Here is a 24,943-nt window from a genome sequence, read left to right as displayed (position 1 = left end):
TATCACTAACAATAATATTTAAAGTTTTGTATTTGACTTGGGGCACCTGGGAGCCCGACAGCAGGCTCAAACTCACAAACCGTGAGATCATGACCAGAGCTGAAACAAAAGTTGGGTGCTTAACCAACTGAGCCACCCAGGTGTCCAGGATTTTATTACTTTCTTTTTTTTAATAATTATTCCTATCTTAGAGGTTTTTTTAATGTTTATTTCTGAGAGAGAGAGAGAGAGAGAGAGAGAGCATGTGCGAGCGCACGTGAGCAGGCGCAGGCATGAGCAGGGGAGGGGCAAAGAGGGGAGACGGACAGAGGATCTGAGGTGGGCTCTGGGCTGACAGCAGCAAGCCGGATGCAGAGGCTCAAACTCAGGAACTGTGAGATCATGACCCGAGCTGAAGTGAGACGCTCAACTGAGTGAACCACCCAGGTGCGTGCCCCTTATTACTTTTTTAAAGGAGGACGATTCTAAGAACAAAAGAGCTCTTAGAAAATAAAAATACGATAGAAAGAAAATCTAAATAGTAGGGCTGAAAGACTAAGATAGGGAAATCTTCCAGAAAAACTGAACAACACACATATATACTCACTCCCTCCCTCCCTCCCACCCCAAAGAAGAAAAAAGACAAAGAGGAAAACTGGAGGAAAAAGGTAAGAAAATCAGAAGACCAAAACAGGAAGACCAGTGTTCAACAAAATAATAGCACAAGATAAATACAACAGGGAAAAGGAGAGGAGGAAGTTCTCAAGACAAGTTCTCAACTGAAGGACTCAACTGCCAGATTTGAAAGTGCCCACCAAGCACCCGGCGGATAAAAAAAAGACTCATACGAGGCCATATCACTCTAAAACCACAAAACGCTACAAGCAAAGAGAAGATTCTAAGCTTCCAGGTAAGTCCCGACAGGTCACATACAGAGAATCAACGAACAGATTCAGATTTCTCAACAGCAACACTGCAAGACGACGACTGCCCAGAACTGAGGACCTGTTTACTCTGTACCATCTTCGTAAGTGAAGGGGGGGCCTGGCTGAGACGCTTCCCTCTACCTGGCGAGGCCTGCCCAGGCGCTGAGGAAGTTCCTGCTTATCTTCTCCAAGCCCTGCTCGATGTTCCTTTCAGCCCACCACTGGTTTTATAAGATCTGACCTAATTCTGAGAGCTGCAAGAAGGCTGTGAAGACTTCAGAAGCTGAAAATACAAAGCAGCCCGCTCCCTCCGATCGTATTTCTACAAGACGTCAAAACCAAGTCCATACTCCGACCCTGCCCGACACGTGACCGAGGTAAATGCTCTGCTTTCCCAGACGGTCTCCTGTGCTTCCCCCTGACCTGCCTGGAAGAGCCTCTTGAAAACCCTCAGAAAAACAGAAGTCAGGCTGCCACCATGAGTCTGGAGAGCTTCTCTCCTCCCGGGAGACTACGGCCAATGATGACAAAACCGATCTTTCCTCAGACGGCTGGTTTGTTCTTGCCGGTCCATTTTACGTATGGATGTAGCGAAACCGAAACGAGAGGAAAATCCTAACACCAAAATAAGGGTGGAGATCGCCTCACGATAGGCTGCAGGGATGCAGGGAATAAAGTCAGGGAAGGGCCCCCCGTGGCATCTGCCTTATAACAGTCTATCTCCCATCCCAGGCAATTAATACCCTGGGTGTGTAATTTGCATGTTTTCGTACACTCTTCTTTCCCTACAACTTAAAAAGCTGTTTTAAGGTACGTATTCCTTCAAGTCAGAAACTACTTAACTACGTAACTCGTTATTCGATCACAAAGGTTTATATTCCATCAGCGGCCGAGCTCGGTTTTCTCAGTCAGGAAGGAAACTGGCTCGATTTTAAACACACACAAAAATTAAGACCGTCACACTTACATTATGAGTCTCCGGTTTAGGAACCAGTATTTCCTTCGACTTCGGTCATATCCAATAGGTTCGTGTCGAATGTACGGTTTGTTTTTTTGGATTTCGGCGACACAGTCGGTCACACCAGGCACCTTATGCGCTACGCAGACTTCACACTGCCACTCATCCTCCGGCACCTCCTCGAGAGGCGGCTTCACACATTCCAAATGGTACACAGCCGAACACGTCTCGCAGCAAAGCAAATCCCCAAGTTTGTGGCAAACCCGACAGTGATCGTCATACTGGATCACCCCTTCAGACATCAACTCCTCCCGCGCGATATTTGTGGTAAGAAACTGATCGACTAAGAACTGCAGAACCTTGATCTTGTTCTCTACTGGTCCATAGGGATAGTCCTCTGCTTCTTGGTAAGGAAGAACGTGATGGTACTCCTTATCGCTCTCACAGTACACCCGCAGCACCTCCGGCCACGTCATCCCGTCGATGAAATAGAGCGTGGAATTAACGCTGTCTTTCAGATCAGCAGGTCCAAAGGTAGTATTGGAAGTGTCCTCTTCGCGCAAAACCGCTTTCAAGAGCACGACGTGCATTTCCGCCATAAGCGTGCACTGCTCCTGACTCACCAGAGCCGCGCAGAAGTCCTCAAAGCGAAAAGGAGACAACCTTAAAACGGTGCCAAAGTTCCGCAGTACCTCATAAATGGCAATGACATTCATTATATGCTCATTAGGCACCATTAAATCCTCAGAGGACTTGGGAAATTCAAGGGGCGGGATGTCTTTTTCTTCCAATATCGGAGAACGAGGCCGATGTACTCTCGGTTTTCGCCTACCTGCAAATAAAGAAATGGCATAATTACAAATCAATCCGTCATTTCTGCAAACTACGGTTTTCTAGCTTTTCCCTGTCTGGACATACACCTCAAAAAACAGATAAGCACACTCCGATTTTTCTAATAACTGTCAAGTTAAAACAGGATCAAGAAGCAATGATTCAGCTCTAGTTTTTAAGTCAAAAAACATCCGAACTCAAAGTTTTCCCATTATATCACAAACTAGAAGTAAAAAAAAAAAACAAATTTAATTGTAATCACCTCTCAATTATCTAGAGGGGGTAGGTGGTTTCCAGGTAACTATGGTCAAAAGTAACAGTGCACTCGTGAAAGGTCTGTAAAGAACATAAATGAGAAAAAAAACATCCCCATGTGAGGTAACAGGCACAAGAGAGCTCACACTGTGTCAGCTGTGATACAGAAACGGCTCTCGACAAACAGGAAGTTCTCTGGTATAGCACCCCTTCTCCTCTGCCAGAAATGCTTCCTGAGAGCCACGTATCGGAGAGTTCCACAGTGCAACACAAAGTTAGGGCCGAGACAGAAAGGCAGAAGAAAGGAAGAAGTAAAAAAGAGAAGAAAAAAGGGAGGCTCACCTAGGAAACAGACACAGATTGTATGCATTTTTTAGCAGTGGGCTAAGCAACTGTAGGTACCTGTTATGAGATGTGATGTCCAGGAATATATATGTATATATATAAATGTATCAATATACAGCGCATTTGAGAGCTTAGTTTGTACCAAGCATATAGGAGCTCATCTAATTTTCTGAATGAATCTATGAGGGATTTTAATAAGCCCTACTGTATAATAAGAAAACTTGTTGAGGGGCATCTGGGAGGCTCTGTCGGTTGAGGGTCCGACTCTTCATTGAGGCTCAGGTCATGATCCCAGGGTCGTGGGATCGAGCCCCACATTGGGCTCCAAGCTGAGCATGAAGCCTACTTAAAATATTCTCTCTCTCTCTCTCTCTCTCTCTCTCTCTCTGTCCCTCCCTCCCTTCACCCCTCCCCCTGCTTGCACTTGTTCTAAAAATAAATTTTAAAAAGAAAACTTGTTGAAACAAGTGTCTCCTAAACAGCTGTGCCTATATTATTTTTTTTATTATTAATTCCAATGATGTTTACAGAATAGGAAAAGTATTTTTAAATATCAGAAACAATTTTAACAAGATAAGTTAACCTTAATTCACTGCTGTACAATTAGCTTCTATCAACCATGATTTAGGGCTACTGGTAACCCCTGAACTGCCTGCCCCCTCCCCCATTCCAGAGACCTCCTCACTTTGAGCTTAGTCTCATAACTAAAAGGGTGTAGGGTGTCAGGAGAAAAAAGCATGCTAAAGAATATAAAAGGTGAAGATATTTTAATTTATCCAATGCACACCCAATATTCATTCATTGAAAAGATTTTCCAAATAAAAATGTATCCATTACTTTCTGCAGAAAAAAAGTCCAAAGGATCACCCTGGGCCAGACACTGTTGGTGAGCCTACATCTCGGCAAACTTCACGAAAGGGGTACCATCTACACAGATGCACTTTTCACAGATTCGATTAAATCCCAGAATCACCGTGATAATAAGCACCATGATGGGTAACCCAGCCCATTTTAGTGCCTCCTGGAAATTATCTGGGCTTCGTCTGTATAAATATAAATGAGAGAGAGGAGTAAAAGGGAAGGCTGAACCTAGAGGGATTCCCTCAAATGAGAGAAGAAACAACAAGTCCGCAAGCGAGACAAAACTGCTTACAGACCCGGTCTCTGCATTCCCTCAGCTGTTTATGCAAGACACTGTCAAAGAGCATCCAAGTAAAGAATTCCAGAAGGAAGGCTGGAAAGCAGTTCTGACACCAGAATGTAGAGTCTTTAGGAGTCTGTAGAGTACTTTATTCTGGCAGTGATGAGGGTTACCAGGTTTTTTAAGCAGGGCAGGGACAAGGGTACACTGTTCCAGAAAGACTTCTCTGGCTTCACTGAACAGAAGGAACAGGACAAGGAGGAAGAGACCAGAGACAGGGCATGTTTGCAATGAAGCAGAAGATAAAGACCTGGATTCAGAGTCTGGCTGTGAGAATAACAACAAAAAGATGGATCCAAGTGACTTATGGAGAAAGAAACCAACTGGTGTGGAATATACCACCACCTTGAGATTTAACTCTGTATTTACCATTACGTTCAAAAGCTTATTCTAATCTCCCCAGGCTCTTCTGAATTCATGTAGCCTTCTGTGAACCATGTTACCTCATATTATATTACCTTTTCATGGTATCTACTCCATCTCCCCAGCTGAACACCCAACTCTTTTTTTTTTTCAAGTTTATTTATTTTTGAGAGAGGGAGAGTAAGAGTGCACAGGCCGGGGAGGGGCAGAGAGAGAAAGGAAGACAACAATCCGAAACAGGCTCTTGGCTCGGAGCTGTCAGCACAGAGTCCGACGTGGGGCTCAAACCCAACAACCGTGAGATGACCTAAATCGATGTTGGGCGCTTAACCTACCGAGCCGCCCAGAATTTGGCATATTTCTTTCATTAGCAGTATTTTCCCAGCATCATTCCCTTTTGAGAATTTCCCTTCCCCATGCCGTGATTGTGATGGGGCCCCAGTCACAGTATGGCATGGAGATATGACCCAGGGCAGGCCAGCAAGACTCTCCTTGGGATTTTATATTCAGATGAGAAGTGCTCTGAAGCCCTTTCTCTCCATGAATGAGGCCAGAGCTGTCCATGGCTAAGTCATCTCTACTTCCCTCATGGAAGAAGGGAGTAAAGATGATGGACAAAAGCAGAAGCGACATGTAAGTACTAACAATTCTTGAGTCCTTGGTGGAACCTATCCTTCGGATTTCCCAGTTATGGAAACCAAAACCATTTCCCTCGTGCATAAGTGAACATGTTTGTCTTCGGTCACTTGCAAACGAGAATACTTAAAAAAAGTATCTGACACTGTATATACTATAGCAGGCTTTTTATAATGAGAAACACAATAAATTACTGAAGACTATTAATGAAAGCAGTTAATGTTAAAAAAAAACAAACTGCTGATAGGAATCTATTTTAAAGCAGTAACAGAAGTATTATCTAAATTAATTTAATGTCTAATTTTAAAGCATCAGCTTTCATACATTCTGAAAGACTTTGGATAACCATTGCATAGATCTGAATTTTAACGGATTATATAACTTCATATTATTAATCAGCTAAAGTTGGGGCACCTGGGTGGCTCCGTAGGTTAATGTCCAACCCTTGATTTCGGCTCAGGTCATGATACCAGGGTTGTGGGATGAAGCCCCACATCGGGTTCCCGGCTGAGTGTGGAGGCTGAGTGTGGAGGCTGCTCGAGGTTCTCTCTCCCTCTGCCCCTCCCCCAGGCTTGCCTTCCTTCCCTCCCTCCCTCCCTCCCTCCCCACTCCTTCCTTTCTCTCTCAAACTTAAAAAGATTCTCTGCCCCTCCCCCACTCTCTCTCTCTAAAAAAAAAAAAAAAAAAAAAAGCTAAAGTCTGTTCATTTTCTGTTGGTTTTAGAAATAAAAGGAAAAAAGGCAAAAAAAAAAAAAAAAAGGCCCATAAGTTCTACATTCTATACATCTAGCTGGAAACCACAAAAGAGCTTCTATTCAAATCATGACTATAGTCATGTACATAGTAAACAGGGTGAGCACTTTTGAAAGTTAACATTAAATATAGGTCAGTTTCCTCTGAATCATTATTGGGAAAGTATAAATTATTTCAAATTTTAAAAGGCAATTTGGCAAAATCTACCTGAATGTGCATAACCCTTTGACCCAGCAATTCAACCTCCCAGAATCTATCCTACAGATATACACGTATGCATTTAAGTAAGTACAAAAAAATCGAACGCAAGGGTTTATGAAAGTTGAAGTTTTGGGGGCGCCTGGGTGGCTCAGTAAGTTAAGCGACTGACTCTTGATTTTGGCTCCAGTTGTGACCACTGGGTCGTGGGATCTAGACCTGTACTGGGCTCTGCCCTGACAGTGTGGAGTCTGCTTGGGATTCTCTCCCTCTCCCTCTCTCTCTCTCTCTCTCTCTCTCCCTCTCTCTCTCTGCTCCTCTGCCATTCACATTCTTTCTCTCTCAAAATAAATAAACTTAAAAAAAAATTTTTTTAAGTTGAAGTTTTGTGGGTTTTGTTTTAGCCTGAATATACATCAATACCTAAATGAATTATGAATTATGATACACTTACACAATGGCAGTTGGAAAGAATAAAGTAAAATTCATATATGCTGAAATGAAAAAGACTTTTTTTTTAATTTATTTTGAGACAGAGAGAGAATGGGGGGGGGGGGGGGGGGACAGAGAGAGACAACGAGAAAGAGAGAATCCCAAGCAGGCTCCACACCATCAACACAGAGCCCGACACAGGGCTCAATCCTACAAACTGAGATCACAATCTGAGCCAAAATCAAATTGGACACTTAACCGACTGAGCCACCCAGGCGCCCCAAGAATCCTTAATATTTTTTAAGTTAATTAATTTATTTATTTGAGAGAGAGAGAGAGAGAGAGAGCTCACACATGGGGGAGAGGGGGAGGGAGGGAAGGGGGAGAGGGAGAGGGAGGGAGGGAGGGAGGGAGAGAGAGAGAGAGAGAGAGAAGAGAATCTTAAGCAGACTCCACACCCAGTGCAGAGCCCAATGTGGAGCTTGATCCCAAGATGCTGGGATTGTGACCTGAGCTGAAATCAAGAGTCAGATACTCAACCAACTGAGCTACCCAGGTGCCCCAAGAATCTTTTTAAAGTACTTGTTTCTAGGATTTCAAGCTGTACTACAAAGCTGTAATCATCAAGACAGTATGGTACTGGCCCAAAAACAGACACTCAGATCAATGGAACAGAACAGAGAACCCAGAAATGGACCCACAAATGTATGGCCAACTGATCTCTGACAAAGCAGGAAAGAAGGTCCAATGGAATAAAGACAGTCTCTTCAGGAAGTGGTGCTGGGAAAACTGGCCAACAACATGCAGAAGAATGAACCTGAACCACTTTCTTACACCATACACAAAAATAAACTCAAAACGGATGAAAGACCTAAATGTAAGACGGGAAGCCATCAGAATCCTCAAGGAGAAAGCAGGCAAAAACCTCTTTGATCTTGGCCACAGCAACTTCTTACTCAACATGTCTCCGGAGGCAAGGGAAACAAAGCAAAAATGAACTATTGGGACCTCATCAAAATAAAAAGCTTCTGCACAGCGATGGAAACACTCTGTAAAACTAAAAGGCAACCGACAGAATGGGAGAAGATATTTGCACACAATGTATCAGATAAAGGGTTAGTATCCAAAATCTATAAAGAATTTATCAAACTCAACACCCGAAAAACAAATAATCCAGTGAAGAAATGGGCAAAAGACATGAATAGACACTCCTCCAAAGAAGACATCCAGATGGCCAACTGACACATGAAAAAATGCTCAACATCACTCATCATCAGGGAGATATAAATCAAAGCCACACTGAGATACCACCTCACACCTGTCAGAATGGCTAACATTAACATGTCAGGCAACAACATGTTGGCGAGGATGCAGAGAAAGAGGATCTCTTTCGCACTGTTGGTGGGAATGCAAGCTGGTGCAGCCACTCTGGAAAACAGCATGGAGGTTCCTCAAAAAACTAAAAACAGAACTACCCTACGACCCAGCAATTGCACTACTAGGCATTTACCCACGGGATACAGGTGTGCTGTTTCAAAGGGACACATGCACCCCAATGTTCATAGCAGCACTATCAAAATAGCCAAAGTATGGAAAGAGCCCAAATGTCCATCGATGGATGAATGGATAAAGAAGGTGTGGTATATATATACAATGGAGTATTACTCGGCAATCAAAAAGAATGAAATCTTGCCATTTGCACTATGTGGATGGAACTGGAGGGTATTATGCTAAGTGAAATTAGTCAGAGAAAGACAAATATCGTATGACTTCACTCATATGAGGATTTTAAAAGACAAAACAGATGAACATAAGGGAAGGGAAACAAAACTAATATAAAACAGAGAGGGGAACAAAACATAAGAGATGCATAAATATGGAGAACAAACAGAGGGTTACTGGGGGGAGGGTGGGATGGGCTAAATGGGTAAGGGGCATTAAGAAATCTACTCCTGAAATCACTGTTGCATTATATGCTAACTAATTTGGATGTAAATTTTAAAAAAATTAAATTAAAAAAAAATTAAAAATAGAACTACTCTACGACCCAGCAATCACACTACTAGGTATTTATCCAAGGGATACAGGTATGCTATTTTGAAGGGGCACATGCACCCCAATGTTTACAGCAGCACTATCAACAATAGCCAAAGTATGGGAAGAACCCAAATGTCCATTGATGGATGAATGGGCAAAGAAGATGTGGTATATATATACAATGGAGTATTACTCAGCAATCAAAAAGAATGAAATCTTGCCATTTGCAACTACAAATGGACAGAACTAGAGGGTATTATGCTAAGTGAAATTAGTCAGAGAAAGACAAATATCATATGACTTCACTCATACGAGGATTTTTAGAAACAGAGCAGATGAACACAAGGGAAGGGAAGCAAAAAGAATATAAAAACAGGGAGGGGGATGAAACATAAGAGACTCTTGGGGCACCTGGGTGGCTCAGTCGGTTAAGCATCCGACTTCGGCTCAGTCACGATCTCATGGTTTGTGGTTCGAGCCCCACATCAGGCTCTGTGCTGAGAGCTCGGAGCCTGGAGCCTGCTTCGGATTCTGTGTCTCCTCTCTCTGTCCCTCCCCTGCTCATGCTCTGTCTCTGTCTCTCAATAGTAAATAAACGTTAAAAAAAAATAAAAAAATTAAAAAAGGAAACATAAGAGACTCTTAAATATGGAGAACAAACAGAGGATTACTGGAGGGGTTGTGGGAGGGGGATGGGCTAAATGGGCAAGGGCCATTAAGGAATGTACCCCAGTACAGTTGTACTGTATGCTAACTAACTTGGATGTAAATTAAAAACATAAAATTAAATAAATAAATAAAGTTCTTGTTTCTGAGAGGGAGAACTGGGGGGGCAGGGGGAAAAAACTAATTTTTTTTTACTTTTTTATATGTTTTAATATCACATGTGTATATTTTTAAAATTTTTTTTTTTTTTTTTTTTAACATTTATTTATTTTTGAGACAGAGAGAGACAGAGCATGAACGGGGAAGGGTCAGAGAGAGAGGGAGACACAGAATCTGAAACGGGCTCCAGGCTCCGAGCCATCAGCCCAGAGCCTGACGCGGGGCTCGAACTCACGGACCGCGAGATCGTGACCTGGCTGAAGTCGGACGCTTAACCGACTGCGCCACCCAGGCGCCCCACATGTGTATATTTTTATTATGGTAATTTAAAAGAAAAATGTTAAACAGGTATCTGTGCACACATATGAAACATTAATATTCAAATCAGCAAAATGACACTGGTACTAATGGCTTACTGATGGTACTGTAGGAACACAAGTATAAGATCACTATGCCAAATTCAAAGATTCAGGTTTATAGAACTGAGCGCAGATTAGAATGCACAAAGAGAAAGCTCAAAATTAAGCCACGTAAGCCCCTCGACTGTCAATCATTAGTATTAGCAAGTCATTTCAACGCTTCATTAAAATGTATCTATCATATGCCACCAAGGATTACACTCATTACCATTTTCAACGCTATTCTAATATCTAGCAGATATATTAAATTTTCCTGTATTAAAAAAGACTGGGGGCGGGGGCGGGATTGACATCTGCCTCACTAGTTATCAGGACAAAGCAAACAAGACCACAGTGAAATACTGTGTCATACCCATCAATGGACACAGACTTAAAAATCCAACTAAGTAAAATCTGGGGGAGAAGGCCGTACGATGGAAACAGCAATCCACCATCAGTAGCATCACACACGGGCACCCCCAGTTCTGAGAGTAGCTCGGTGCCGGTTAAGGTGGTGCACACAACCCTCAGAGAACAGTCTGCAAACTCTACGTTCGCAGCCCAAAGTAAAAAATAACATTTTACATCTCAATCCAGCACACAACACCAAAACAAAAGTCCTACGAAACGCTACTCTTAACCGTATGTCTTATAACCTCTTCTCTTCTGTCCTAACACCATCTATTCTGTCAACTTTCAAAACATGCTGGTTGCAGTCCACAGTTTGAAAATCTCTTCTCTAGGGAAACCTTCCTTGTGCATATGCAGAGTATTCAATTTGTTTAAAAGAGCAAATAAGTAGCGAATCAAACTAGAAACGACCAAAATGTTCACCAATAAGGGAAAGATTAAATTGTGGAACATACACTTGATAGGATTCCAGAGAGCAGTCTTGAGTAATTTAGGGCTACATATGTCAGCACGTATCAATCTTAAAAACAAAACACCATTAGGGGCGCCTGGGTGGCGCAGTCGGTTAAGCGTCCGACTTCAGCCAGGTCACGATCTCGCGGTCCGTGAGTTCGAGCCCCGCGTCAGGCTCTGGGCTGATGGCTCGGAGCCTGGAGCCTGTTTCCGATTCTGTGTCTCCCTCTCTCTCTGCCCCTCCCCCGTTCATGCTCTGTCTCTCTCTGTCCCAAAAATAAATAAAAAATGTTGAAAAAAAATTAAAAAAAAAAAAAAAAACACCATGGGACAAAAATGCTACAAAAGGATAAACAATTTGAAACCATGCAGAACTGTTTTATCTGTTGCTTATGGGAAAATACACACGTACATACATAAACATACATAAAGTAGTAAATAACCATAAGAATGTAATCTTCTTGGGCCGCCTAGGTGGCTCAGTTGGTTAAGCATCAGACTTCGGCTCAGGTCACGATCTCACGGTTCATGGCTTTGAGCCCCTGTCAGGCTCTGTGCTGACAGCTCAGAGCCTGGAGCCTGCTTCAGATTCTGTGTCTCCCCCTCTCTCTTCCCCTTCCCCGCTCACACTCTGTATCTCTCAAGAATAAATAATAAAACATTTAGGGACGCCTGGGTGGCTCAGTCGGTTAGGCGTCCAACTTCGGCTCAGGTCACGATCTCACAGCTCGTAAGTTCGAGCCCCTTGTAGGGCTCTGTGCTGACAGCTGGGAGCCTGGAGCCTGCTTTGGATTCTGTGTCTCCCTCTCTCTCTGACCCTCCCCCACTTGTGCTCAGGCTCTGTCTCTCAAAAATGAATAAATGTAAAACAAAAAAAAATTTTTTTAAACATTTTTAAAAAAAGAATGCCTTCTTAAAGGCAGGGAGTTTTGTCTGTTGTTGCCATGAATAGTGGCTAGCACATAGTAAGGTACATAATAAATATTTATTGAAACACTGTGTAGTTTTTAAGTGCTAGCCCACACAACTGCACAAATGTCAGAAATGTGCTTTTACTCCTCACTATGTAAGTAAACAGAGGACTACAATTGGAACCCCTGGAACAGTGGTCTGCAAACTTTGTACAACAGAATCACCTGGAGAGCTGACTCTGGTTAAAAGAGTTGGATTTAATGGTTCTAGAATAGAGTCTCAGAATGTGCATTTCTAGTAATTCCCAGGTGCCGCTAACTGTGCTGGTCTGAGGCCCACAAGTTAAGAACCATTGCCCTACAACTCAGAAAGGCTATCCCTCTGAGATCAGACAATCAACAATACACATCAGATTAAATGCACTAATTTCAAAGAGTACCTTCAAACCATGCTACTCAAAATGCGACTGGCATCATCGAAGATGCCTGCAAGAAATTTGGGAGCTCAGGCCCCGTTCCAGAAGGGTCTCCTACAGAAGGATTTGCAGTTTCTCTAAATCTTCAGGCGATTCACATGCTCATTAAAGTTCGAGAAGCTGCCATGAAGCAGCCGTCGTAAAACTGGAGATGCAGCAAAGTCACATAGTAAGCTGTTAGAAGTCGAGTGTCAACATGCATCCCAAATTTACTGAACCCCAGGTTAGGCTCAGTAATCTGTATTTTTATCTTTCTCCCCAGATAACTCCATTGTGCAGCGAAGTTTGAAAACTACTGCTTTCCAGAAACCGGATATCTCCCCTCTCAAACAGAACGTAAGGCTTTTGTGGAAACTCAGGCAAGAAAATTAAGGGGTCGTCTCAGGAGGCAAGACTGGAAGAGGACTGATTTACAAGACAGCTGAAGCCTAATCAAAGACTACAAAGCCTACAAAAAAGAAAATGCCAAGGATGGAAAGTGGTCTGCATGAATTCTGGGGGGAAAAAGGGAAACAAAGAGGAAGAATTTGTCAATGATTTCCAGCATAGTCTAGGTTAAGGGAGAGAATTTCGTGCCTGAAAAACAAAGATTCTGGCCCATCTGAAATGTTACTACTTTAACAGAAGAAATGTGTTACTATGTATAGATACTTTAAAAAAAAATGACCAGACTTGCAAAACTTTCCACTCTTTTATATTTCATAATAAAAGTCTAACTGAACCTGATAGGGTGTTGTAGGGATGCTCTTTTTTTGAACGCTTTGGAAGAACTGGTCAACAGTTCTCACCAAGTGTTAACTTTTGGTCAGGGGCCCTTTTCTACATATCTGGGTTTTTAAAATATGCACTGTGGGCACAATCTGCACTTGTTTGGTTAATTTCTTGCTCTTTTTTTTAAAGATGTTATTTTTTTAATGTTTATTTATTTGAGAGAGAGAGAATGAGAGAGAGAGAGAACGTGTGCGTAAAGTGGGAAAGTCAGAGAGAGCGAGACAGAATCCCAACCAGGCTGAGCACAGAGCCCAACGCGGGGCCCGAACCCACGAACCGTGAGATCATGACCTGAGCCAAAACCAAGAGTCTGATGCTAACCAACTGAGACACCCAGGAGCCCCCAAGATTTTATTTTTAAGCAATCGTTACACCCAACATGGGGCTTAAACTTACAACCCTGAGATCAAGAGACACACACACACACACTCCAACTAAGCCAGAGAGGCACCCCTAATTTTTTAATTAAAGGGGGGGAAAAAACCCTTCTCTTTACACTTTAAACAGAAAATGCCTTAATTTGCTAAAGTTGTGAGAAATCCCAGACCTTTTTCAAGGCCCTGATCAAATGTCACCTCTTCTGTTCTCTCCTGTGCCTCCGAGAACAGTGCTTCCCTGGCACTTTGTACAGCTCGCCATTACAGTTTTGAGTACATTTATACTACAGGCAATCACTCATGTGCCCCCAGCTCATTTGTTGACTTTTTTAGAGCACAAATCATGCCTTGCTTACTGCAGTAACTAAGAAGTGGTTGTTCAGTGACACCCAGAAGCAACACTACTTACACAAGGTGGAGGTCCAGTGGCGAAGTCATGACAGGATTAAAACCCTGATGCCACTATAGATTTTTCAAAATTTGGCTTATAAGTTTTTACTGAATTAATTCTACCTAGAAAATTGTCTGGAAGTGTTCAGACTTCTAGACCCCGTAACTCTCTATATAATTTGTGTTTCTAGAGGGAAAAAATGTAATATTGTCTCCCTATTTCTCATCAGTATCTGAAGGAAAAATAGTATTGGTATAGGGGGTGAAGAAAGATCATTTTCATCAGAATACTCTAGATCTAATAAAATTTAATTACTTAATCTGTTACACAAACTATGGATGGCATAACAAAATATCACCTATGATACCTTTACTAGTCATTTTTTAAAAATTATGAAAATGATTTGTCATAAGTAAAAAGTATTCCTCCTTTCATCTTTCCCATTCTGGCTCAGTCCATAGAGCATGCAACTCTCCATCTCGAGGTCATCAGTTCAAACAAGCCCCACGCTGGGCATAGAGCATACTTTAAAAAGTGTGTTGGGGGGCGCCTGGGTGGCTCAGTGGGTTGAGCGCCGACTTCGGCTCAGGTCATGATCTCGCGGTCCGTGGGTTCGAGCCCCGCGTCAGGCCCCTGTGCTGACAGCTCAGAGCCCGGAGCCTGTTTCAGATTCTGTGTCTCCCTCTCTCTGACCCTCCCCCATTCATGCTCTGTCTCTCTCTGTCTCAAAAATAAACGTTAAAAAAAAAAAATTAAAAAAATAAAATAAAATAAAAAGCATGTTGGGGGGGATGCTGGGGGGCACCTGGGTGGCTCTGTAAATTAAGCATCAGACTTCTGCTCAGGTCACGATCTCACAGTTCGTGAGTTCGAGCCCTACGTGGGGCTCTCTGCTGTTAACACGGAGCCTGCTTTGGATCCTCTGTCCACCCCCCTCTCTCTGCCCCTCCTCCGCTTATTCTTGCACTCTCTCAAAAAATAAATTAAAAAACTTAAAAAAAAAAAAAAAAGTGTGGTGGGGAGAAGGGAGGCACCTGAATGGCTCAGTGGGTGGAGCATGTGACTCTTGATCTCAGGGCTGTAAGTTCAAGCCCCACATTGGGCACAGAGATTACTTAATAAAAAAAAAAAAAAAAATTAAAGAAAACGGTACAGAAAATTTGTTCTAAAGTTCCTTACTTTTAATTATTTCAATTACTTGTTTTAATTTTTTCAATATATATAGCTAACAGGAAGTATGTTACAGCCTGAATACAGAATAAGATTAAATAAAAAATATCAACTGTAAAAACTGACAAAACTTGTAGTTTTGAAAACATCAACTGAAACAAAAACATCAACTGAAAAAAATGAAAAAACGTCAACTGAAAGAAAACATCAACGGGAAAAAAAAAACCAAACTAGAAAACATCAACTGATACCTGGGATACAAATTACTATAACAATTCACCTATTTTTACCTCGCCTTTCTGAAAACATCTAACACCTCTGGGCACATCATTCTTCAACTTCCTGCTGCCACATACAATTCAATTTCCTTGACCAATTGTTCTTCCGTCATACATTGCTTTTCCATGTGGGCTCTCCCCAAAACGTAGTCCTCACCACATTCTCTGGCTTTCCCTCAATTATCAGTGGACTCAATTATCACCAAAATACCAATGACTTCTAAATGGATTTCTCTACCCAGACCTCTCTTCTAAACCCCAGATACATTATTTCTAACTGCCTATTCACTATTTTCAACAGGATGTCCCAGGTAAACTTCTGTGGTAGGAAATGAAAACGAAATGAAGTTATAAAAGTTTAATTCAAAAAAAAACTTTAAAACCCCTAAATGGAACAGATATTTTATAATGATAAAGGATGTAGTCCACAATGAAGATATAAAAATCATAAACCTCCATAAAACATAAATGTGGGGCACCTGGTTGGCTCAGTCAGTTAACCGTCCAACTCTTGCTTTCAGCTCAGGTCATGATCTCACAGTTTATGAGTTCGAGTCCTGTGTCAGGCTCAGCATGGAGCCTGCTTGGGATTCTCTCTCTCTCTCTCTCTCTCTCTCTCTCTCTCTCACTCTCACTCTCACTCTGTCCCCACCCCGTCTGCATGTGCATTCACATGCATGATCTCTCTGTCTCAAAATAAATAAATAAACTTTAAAATAATAAAATAAAAAATCTGAAAAAAAGTTGCTGCATGAATAAACCAAATAAATTGGCATCAAACTGTACAAAGCAAAAATGTAAGAAATCTAAGAAGAAATGGACAGAAACAGAATTACAGCAGACTTAAGACACTTCTTTCTGTCCTTAACATATCTAGTAGACTGAATCAATAGTTACATGGAATGCTGGTTACAAATTCAAATGTGTACAAAGAGGAAGTACAAGGAAAGTAAGAGGACAGAGGTATCTACAGGGTCCATTTAAACTGGAATTAACTTGGATGCCTGGGTGGCTCTGTCGGTTAAGCATCCAACTTGTTTGACTCTTGATTTCAGCTCAGGTCGTGATCTCAGTTTGTGGGACAGAGCCCCAAACTGGGCTCCGTGCTGACAGTGGAGAGAGCCTGCTTGGGATTCTCTGTCTCCCTCTCTCTCTGCCCCTCATGCTCACTCTCTCTTTCTCTTGCTCTCAAAAATAAATAAATAAAAATTAAAAATTAAAAGAATGCTAATAAAGTATAAAACCTCGGTGAAGGAATGTTTGTTAGAAAATTAGTTACTAATCACCAAAACTAAATCAAAACTAAGAAAACAAACCAGTAATGATGAGAAATTATATGATCGTCTCAAAAGAAGCTAGGAAAATATTTCAGAAAGTACAATAGCTACATCTGATTTAACAAAAAAAAAAAAAAAACATAAAGCAAACAAAAAAAGGTGAATATACTCACCACAATTAAAGATCTCAAACCACCAGCCAGCATAGCAATTAACAGTAATATATTGGCATCAGTCCATTAAATATGAAAAGCACAAAGATGCCCAGCATGACAACACTGTTTTGGAAGTAGTAGGCAATACAATTTGAAAAAGAAGAAAAGGAGACATAAACATAAGAAAAGATTGGGGGTTTTAGGATTTTTTTTTTTTTTAATATTTTTCACTTCATGAGTCCACAGCAGAAAATTCAAAAGTGGGAAATTCATTTAAATATATCACAACTCATCAGCTAATCCTCAGTTTCTTGTACAGCAATCATCCACCATTTCTTGTATAGATTTAAATTGCATTTAAGCTAATAACTGCAACACTAACAAAAGCCTTGTAGGGGCACCTGGGTGGCTCAGTCGGTTAGGCGCCTGACTTCAGCTCAGGTCATGATCTTGCAGCTTGTGAGTTCGAGCTCCGCATCAGGCTCTGGGCTGACGGCTCAGAGCCTGGAACCTGCTTCAGATTCTGTGTCTCCCCCTCTATCTGCCCCGTCCCTGCTCATGCTCTGTGTCTCTCTGTCTCTCGATAGTAAATAAATGTTAAAAAAAAAAAATTTTTTTAAAGCCTTGTAATGTACAGTATAGATAAAATAACATGAGTTTACAGTATTAGAATGTTCACTTACCAATATTATCACCATTTCTTTTTGTCAGTCTTGTAAATTTCTACTTAATGTTTGTATACCTTGCATTTTCCATATTTCATTTCAAAACTATCACTAAGAAACTAATAATTCAGGGGCACCTGGGTGGCTCAGTTGGTTGAGCGACCGACTTCAGCTCAGGTCATGATCTCACGGTTCATGGGTTCAAGCCCCACATCGGGCTCTGTGCTGACAGCTCAGAGCCTGGAGCCTGCTTCTGGTTCTGTGTCTCCCTCTCTCTCTGCCTCTCCCCCACTCATGCTCTGTCTGTCTCTGTCTCAGAAATAAATAAACATTAAAAAAAAAATTTTTTTAAAGAAACTAATAATTCATATGGATATGTGTGTGTGTGTGTGTGTGTGTGTAACTAATTACTGTGTAAATGTACTAGAATTTGAAACGCATTGATTGATGTAATTTGATCTGTGTCAAAGATGCTGTAAAAAATAGGATCATTCCTCATTTCTCCCTCTCAATATTTTTATTTTATTTATTTTTTTCTAAATTTATATCCAAGGTAGTTACCATATAGTGCAACAATGATTTCAGGGGTAGATTCCTTAATGCCCCTTACCCATTTAGCCCTTCCCCCCTCCCACAACCCTTCCAGTAACCCTGTTTGTTCTCCATATTTGAGAGTCTCCTGTTTCATCCCCCTCCCTGTTTTTACATTCTCTTTGCTTCCCTTCCCTTGTATTCATCTGTTCTGTGTCTTAAAGTCCTCATATGAGGAAGTCATTTGATATCTGTCTTTCTCTGACTGATTAATTTCGCTTAGCATAATACCCTCTAGTTCCATCCACGTAGTTGCAAATGACAAGATTTCATTCTCTTTGATTGCCGAGTAATACTCCATTGTATATATGTATACACCACATCTTCTTTACCCATTCATCCATCGATGGACATTTGGGCTCTTTCCATACTTTGGCTATTTTAATAGTGCTGCTACAAACACTGGGGTGCATGTGTCCCTTCAAAACAGCATACCTGTATCCCTTGGATAACAGATGCTTAACCCAGTAGTGCAATTGCTGGGTCATAGGGTAGTTCTATTTTTAATCTTTTGAGGAACCTCCATACTGTTTTCCAGAGTGGCTGCACCAGTTTGCATTCCCACCAGCAGTGCTAAAGAGATCCTCTTTCTCTGCATTCTCGCCAACATCTTTTGTTGCCTGAGCTGTTAATGTTAGCCATCTGACAGGTGTGAGGTGGTTATCTCGTTATGGTTTTGATTATTTCTCTGATGATGAGTGGTGTTGAGCATTTTTTTGGATTACTTGTGTTTTGGGTGTTGAGTTTGATACGTTCTTTATAGATTTTGGCTATTATGTTGTTTGCAAATATCTCCCCCCATTCCATCGGTTGCCTTTTAGTTTTGCTGATTGTTTCCTTTGCTGTGCAGAAGCTTATTTTGATGAGGTCCCAATAGTTCATTTTTGCTTTGTTTCCCTTGCCTCCGGAGACATGTTGAGTAAGAAGTTGCTGTGGCCAAGATCAAAGAGGTTTTTGCCTGCTTTCTCCTCAAGGATTCTGATGGCTTCCTGTCTTACATTTAGGTCTTTCATCCATTTTGAGTTTATTTTTGTATATGGTGTAAGAAAGTGGTCCAGGTTCATTTTTCTGCCTGTTGCTGGCCAGTTTTCCCAGCACCACTTCCTGAAGAGACTGTCTTTATTCCATTGGACATTCTTTCCTGCTTTGTCAAAGATTAGTTGGCCATATGTCTGTGGGTCCATTTCTAGATTCTCTATTATGTTCCACTGATCTGAGGGTCTGTTTTTGTGCCATTTAAGATTTTTTTAAGCTTATTTACTATGTGAGAGAGAGTGAATAGGGGAGCGGCAGAGAGAAAGAGGGGGAGGGAGGGAGGGAGAGGGAGAGGGAGAGGGAGAGGGAGAGGGAGAGGGAGAGAGAGAGAGAGAGAGAGAGAGAGAGAGAGAGAATCCCAAGCAGCTTCCTCGCTGCCAGCACAGAGCCCAACACAGGGCTAAAACTCACAAGGTCATGACCTGGACCGAAACCAAGAGTCAGCTGCTTAACTGAATGAGCCACCCAGGTGTCCCCATAAGAAAATATTTGTGCATATGATTCATATTTGCAGATGATACAATTTCATTTCTAGAAAATCCACCTCAATCAACAAATAAGCTACTAGATACAAAAAAGAACAGGTGAGTAAATACAAAGTTTACTTCTAAAATACATGGGCTCTCCACTAGATGCTCCATGAGAGCAGAATATTTTTTTTAAGTTAATTAATTTTGAGAGAAGAGCATATGCACATTCATCAGAGGCTTAACCTACTGAGCCACTCAGGTGCCCTGAGAGCAGATATTTTTGTAGACAATTTTATTTAGATATAGTAAGATCCTATTGTGTAAGTAAAAAGAACTACAAAGCCAATTATAGATATAACGATACGTAGGTTTCTACACATGTGACTATTCATCATATACATATACACATTCAAAGACGGTTACCAAAGGAGAGAAACCAAAATATTAATGTAACCTTCTGACTTTTAAATTTTTTTGTTTCTTTCCTGATAAATGGGAAAAACAAAAGTAAAATTCTTACTAGACTTTCAGAAGTGTTATTTTAAAAATTCAAAACTTTCTTCCAATTTTAATGATCCAAATCACAGATTAATGAACATCAAGAGCTCAAAAGAGAGTTGGCTAACCATGACCGGCCACAGCCTTATTTTTTTTTAAATAAAGTTTTATGCGAACACAGCCATGCTTACTTGTTTACTGTCTATGGCTGCTTTTGTGCTACCATAGCAGAGTTAACTAGTCGCAAGAGGGTCTGGCTCACAAAACATAAATATTTACTATCTGACAATTTATTTATTTATTTATTTTTAACGTTTATTTATTTTTGAGACAGAGAGAGACAGAGCATGAACGGGGGAGGGTCACAGAGAGAGGGAGACACGGGATCTGAAGCAGGCTCCAGGCTCTGAGCTGTCAGCACAGAGCCTGACGCGGGGCTCAAACCCACGGACCGTGAGATCATGACCTGAGCCGAAGTCAGACACTTAACCGACCAAGCCACCCAGGCGCCCCCTATCTGACAATTTAAAAGACAAAGTTTGACAATCCCCTGCCAATTAGATCATGTAGTCCAGCCAATAGTTTACAGATGAGTAAACTGAGGCCCACAGAGGAATGACTTTTCTAAGGTCAGACTCAAGCTAAGAAGCAATAAAGAACTCCATTCCAGCCTAGCCAGAAACTTCTCAAAACAAACATCTGCCCCCTCCCCCAGTCTGGAAGCTAAACCTCAGGCTCTCAAACCACACATATATTTACCAGCAAATGATGAGGTCTAATCCATATCCAAGACCACCTACTAAAGGTCTCAGTATAGTTGGCTAGATTCTAGAAAGAAGTTAATTTAAAAACCACATGGGGGGGGGGGGGGGCTCATTCAGTTGAGCATCTGACTCCTGATTTCAGCTCAGGTCATGATCTCACGGTTCGTGAGTTTGAACCCCAACAAGGGCTCTGTGCTGACAGCACGGAGCCTGCTTGGGATTCTCTCTCTTCCCTCTTTCTCTACCCCTCTCCTGCTTGCATGCGTATGTGTGTGTGCTCGTGCTCTCTCTCTCTCAAAAATAGATAAATAAACTTTAAAAATATATAAACAAGGGGTGCCTGGGTGGCTCAGTCGGTTAAGCAGCTGACTTCGGCTCAGGTCATGATCTCAGGGTCCGTGAGTTCGAGCCCCGCGACGGGCTCTGTGCTGACAGCTCAGAGCCTGGAGCCTGTTTCGGATTCTGTGTCTCCCCCTCTCTCTGACCCTCCCCCGTTCATGCTCTGTCTCTCTCTGTCCCCAAAATAAATAAACGTTAAAAAAAAAAATTAAAAAATAATAAAAATAAAAAAAATAAAAATATATAAACAAAATAAATAAAATAAAAACCACATAAGCCTAGGGATGTGTACTGTATAGCATGACTACAGTTTTAACAATATTGTATCATATACTTGAAAGTTGCTAACAGAATAGAGCATAAAAGTTCTCATCACAAGAAAAAAAAAGTATAACCATGTAGTGATAGATGTTAGCTAAACTTACTGAGGTAATCATTTTGCATAACGTGTATGTATTAAATCATTATGTTGTATACCTAAAACTAATACAATATATGTTAATTGTATCTCAAGTAAAAATAATTAATTTAAAACCGTAAGTATACATTAGGGAAGGTTTAAAAACAACCAGGTGATGGGAGCATAACCTACTTCAGCCTATTAAATATCACCCAATAATCCCACTCTTAGGAATCTACTCTATAAGGGCAGCTGGGTAGCTCAGTCGGTTAAGCATCCGACTTCGGCTCAGGTCATGATATCACGGTTCGTGAGTTTGAGCCCCGCATCGGGCTCTGTGCTGACAGCTCAGAGCCTCGAGCCTGCTTTGGATTCTGTGTCTCCCTTTCTCTCTGCCCCTCCCCCGCTCGTGCTCTGTCTCTCTCTCAAAAACAAATGTTAAAAAAATTTTTTTTAATAAATAAATATCACTCAACAATCCCACTCTTAGGAATCTACCCTATAGAAACACTCAGTATCTAAGTAACTACAGATACATCTCTAGCACATTTAGGACAGCACATTTCAATAGGGCTAAATGTTTTTTTCTTTTTTTTCTTCTTTTCTTTTCTTTTCTTTTCTTCCTAAGTAAGCTCTACACCCAACGTGGGCTTGAACTCACCACCCCAAGATCAAGAGTCACATGCTCTACCAACTCAGCTAGCCAGGCATCCCTTGAGGGATGGCTAGTTTTTTAAGGCAAATAAATATTAACAGCAAATGTAGTTACGTACTAACAAATTTTTAAAAGGCCATTTCAAGTCTTTAACTTACATACTTGAACCCTGTAGGCATTTGAGGTTGTAACCTCTGCCATAAACAATCTCCACTGTTAGGTTTTTCCTGAGACACGGGGAAGATTCACAACTTAAACTACTTAGGCAATTAAGGACAATACATCTGTAAGGAGATAATCTTCTAAGTTTACAGCAGAAATCAAAGGCATTTCACCTGGATCATTTTGGACCAAAAAGTTCAAATATGTATCTGAAATTACAGTAAAACTGCTTTCTAAATTTTTTATTATTTGCATAGCACTTTGTTTAAATTTTTTTTTAATGTTTATTCATTTTTTTGAGGGGGTGAGGGGCATAGACCAAGAGAGACACAGAATCTGAAACAGACTCTAGGGTCTGAGTTGTCAGCACAGAGCCTGACGCAGGGCTTGAACCCACGAACTGTGAGATTATGACCTGAGCCAAAGTCGGACACTTACCCACCTGAGCCACCCAGGTGCCCACATAGCACTTTAAAAGCAGAATATGGTCATGAGTCGGAGAATAATATGGTCATGAGTCGGGATAATTTACTGAATAAGGCTTCAAGGAGTATGTGAAAATTATTTCAATGTCTAGAAGAACAGGGGAAAATGCTTTGATAGGAAATGCTAAAATTTTACTACCTATTTTAAATGTCGGGACTATTTCCTCAGACAAGTCTTGATATCGCTGTGCGAGCATTAGAAGGAAAAAGGACCAGAAGAGAAATTCCACACAGATTAATATGTGCATTTCTGAAATACTTTTTAAGTTCCATAAATAGAATATACTATAAACAGACAGATCTCAAAAGGAGGCAATGTTAAGATACTGAACTCTAGCAGGAAGCCATGACAGGAAAATATAGAAATTGAACCTAATGAACACTGCCATTTGGTATGAATTTCTCTTGGCCAAGCAGTCTCCCAAGTATGTGAATTCTAGAAAACATCGGTGAGTAGAAGGGTCTAATAAGCATTCAGTTTCTTAGCAAACCTCAGGAGGTTTCACAGTTGCAATTTAACATCAATTAAGTAACAAAAGAATCCTACTCAAAAAAAAAAAAAAAAAAAAGTGATGTGTTTTCCTTGAAAACTATTAAATAATTTGGCCAGAGTTTCCGGAGATGTTTTATACAGCAGAATGAACACCCTGGAACACACCAGTATCTCACAAGTCAGTTCATATACCAACTGTTAAACTTTTACAACACTGCAATACTCTAAATTATCAAATTAAATTTCCCAACCTAAACCTCTAAATTGTAATCCTTCTTTCCCTTCCGTCCCACATCTATGACTCTTAGCTTAATTTTAACAGGATTGTGGCAGATTTTCTAAAACTAAGTATTAATTGATTGCCTCTTCCCTCTACCACCAAGAACAACAAATGCAGTCATTTCAAAGATGATCCCAAGTCTGACTGCAGAAATACCAATTACATATACAAATAGTGCTGGGCTGACGGTCTCAATAAAGGAGGACCAGGGCCAAACTATTGGAGCTACCCAGGCCATGCAGGATTCAGAGCAAATAACAGGCTAGAGGAAAAAAGATGTTAGGTAAATGAGCAGAGTCTAGCAGAAGCTAACTACAACAGTGCAGTCAAAGAGAACTTTCTGCAATAGTATTAAAAGATCCAAACGTTTTACATCTCTGTGCAATATGGGAACCACTAGCCACATATGGCTACTGGGTACTTGAAATGTAGCTAATGCCACTGAAGAACCGAAGTTTGAATTTTATTTAATTTAAATTTAAATAGGCACACGTGGGGGCACCTGGCTGGCTCGGTTGTAGAGCATGAGACCCTTGATCTTGTGATTGTAAATTTGAGCCCCCCCATGTTGAGTATAGAGATTACTAAAAAAAAAAAAAAAATCTTAAAAATAAATTTTTGGGGGATGCCTGGGTGGCTCAGTTGGTTGATCAACGGACTTTGGCTCAGGTCATGATCTCACGGTTTGTGAGTTTCGAGCCCCACGTCGGGCGCTGTGCTGACAGCTCAGAGTCTGGAGCCTGCTCTGAGTCTCCCTCTCTCTTCTGTGTCTCCTTCTCTCTCTGCCCCTCCCCCACTCATGCTCTGTCTCTGGCTCAAAAATAAATAAACATTAAAAAAACATTTTAAATAAATAAATAAAAATAATTTTTTCAATAAAGAAATAAATAGCCACATGTGGCTAGTGGTTGCCATAATGGACAGCACAGAACTAAGAGTGAAAAGAATCCAGAGACTTTCTTGAACTCACACACTCAGCTGAACAATTACCTCTGCTGCCTATTCATACTGGAGACTGAACCAGGCACTAAGGGGAGGGAGATGAATGAGACCCCGCCCTAACGTAGGTTCTCATGAAGGAGACAACCATAATTGACAGTCCATTTCAGTAAAATATCTTAAGAAATAAAGATATAATGATAAAGGGGTCAAGTAATCTAGAGGATAAAATAATCTCTCCTAAAAGCTTACGTACTTAATAACAGAGCCTAAAAATACTGAGACTAATAGAACTCCAAGGAGAAACAGGCAAATCCTAACAACAGTTGGGGATTTCAACACCCCTCTCTTAGTAATCCG

The 24,943-nt window shown here is 41.1% G+C and overlaps 1 protein-coding gene across 14 annotated transcripts in view; it reads right to left on the bottom strand.

The window, feature by feature from the left end:
* The window catches only part of BPTF (bromodomain PHD finger transcription factor), a 147,856-nt gene that overhangs the window by 105,432 nt on the left and 17,481 nt on the right, over window positions 1-24,943 (bottom strand). For all 14 annotated transcript variants that reach the window (XM_058703799.1, XM_058703797.1, XM_058703803.1 and 11 more), the window contains exon 2: window positions 1,873-2,695. In XM_058703799.1, coding sequence (XP_058559782.1) covers window positions 1,873-2,695 — 823 coding nt within the window. The remainder of the gene's footprint in view (window positions 1-1,872; window positions 2,696-24,943) is intronic.

The sequence above is a fragment of the Neofelis nebulosa genome, chromosome 16 (genome assembly GCF_028018385.1).
Source record: "Neofelis nebulosa isolate mNeoNeb1 chromosome 16, mNeoNeb1.pri, whole genome shotgun sequence".
Lineage (NCBI taxonomy): Eukaryota > Metazoa > Chordata > Mammalia > Carnivora > Felidae > Neofelis > Neofelis nebulosa.
The sequence above is the reverse complement of the archived record's forward strand: the minus strand, read 5'-3'. Positions and strand labels throughout refer to the sequence as shown.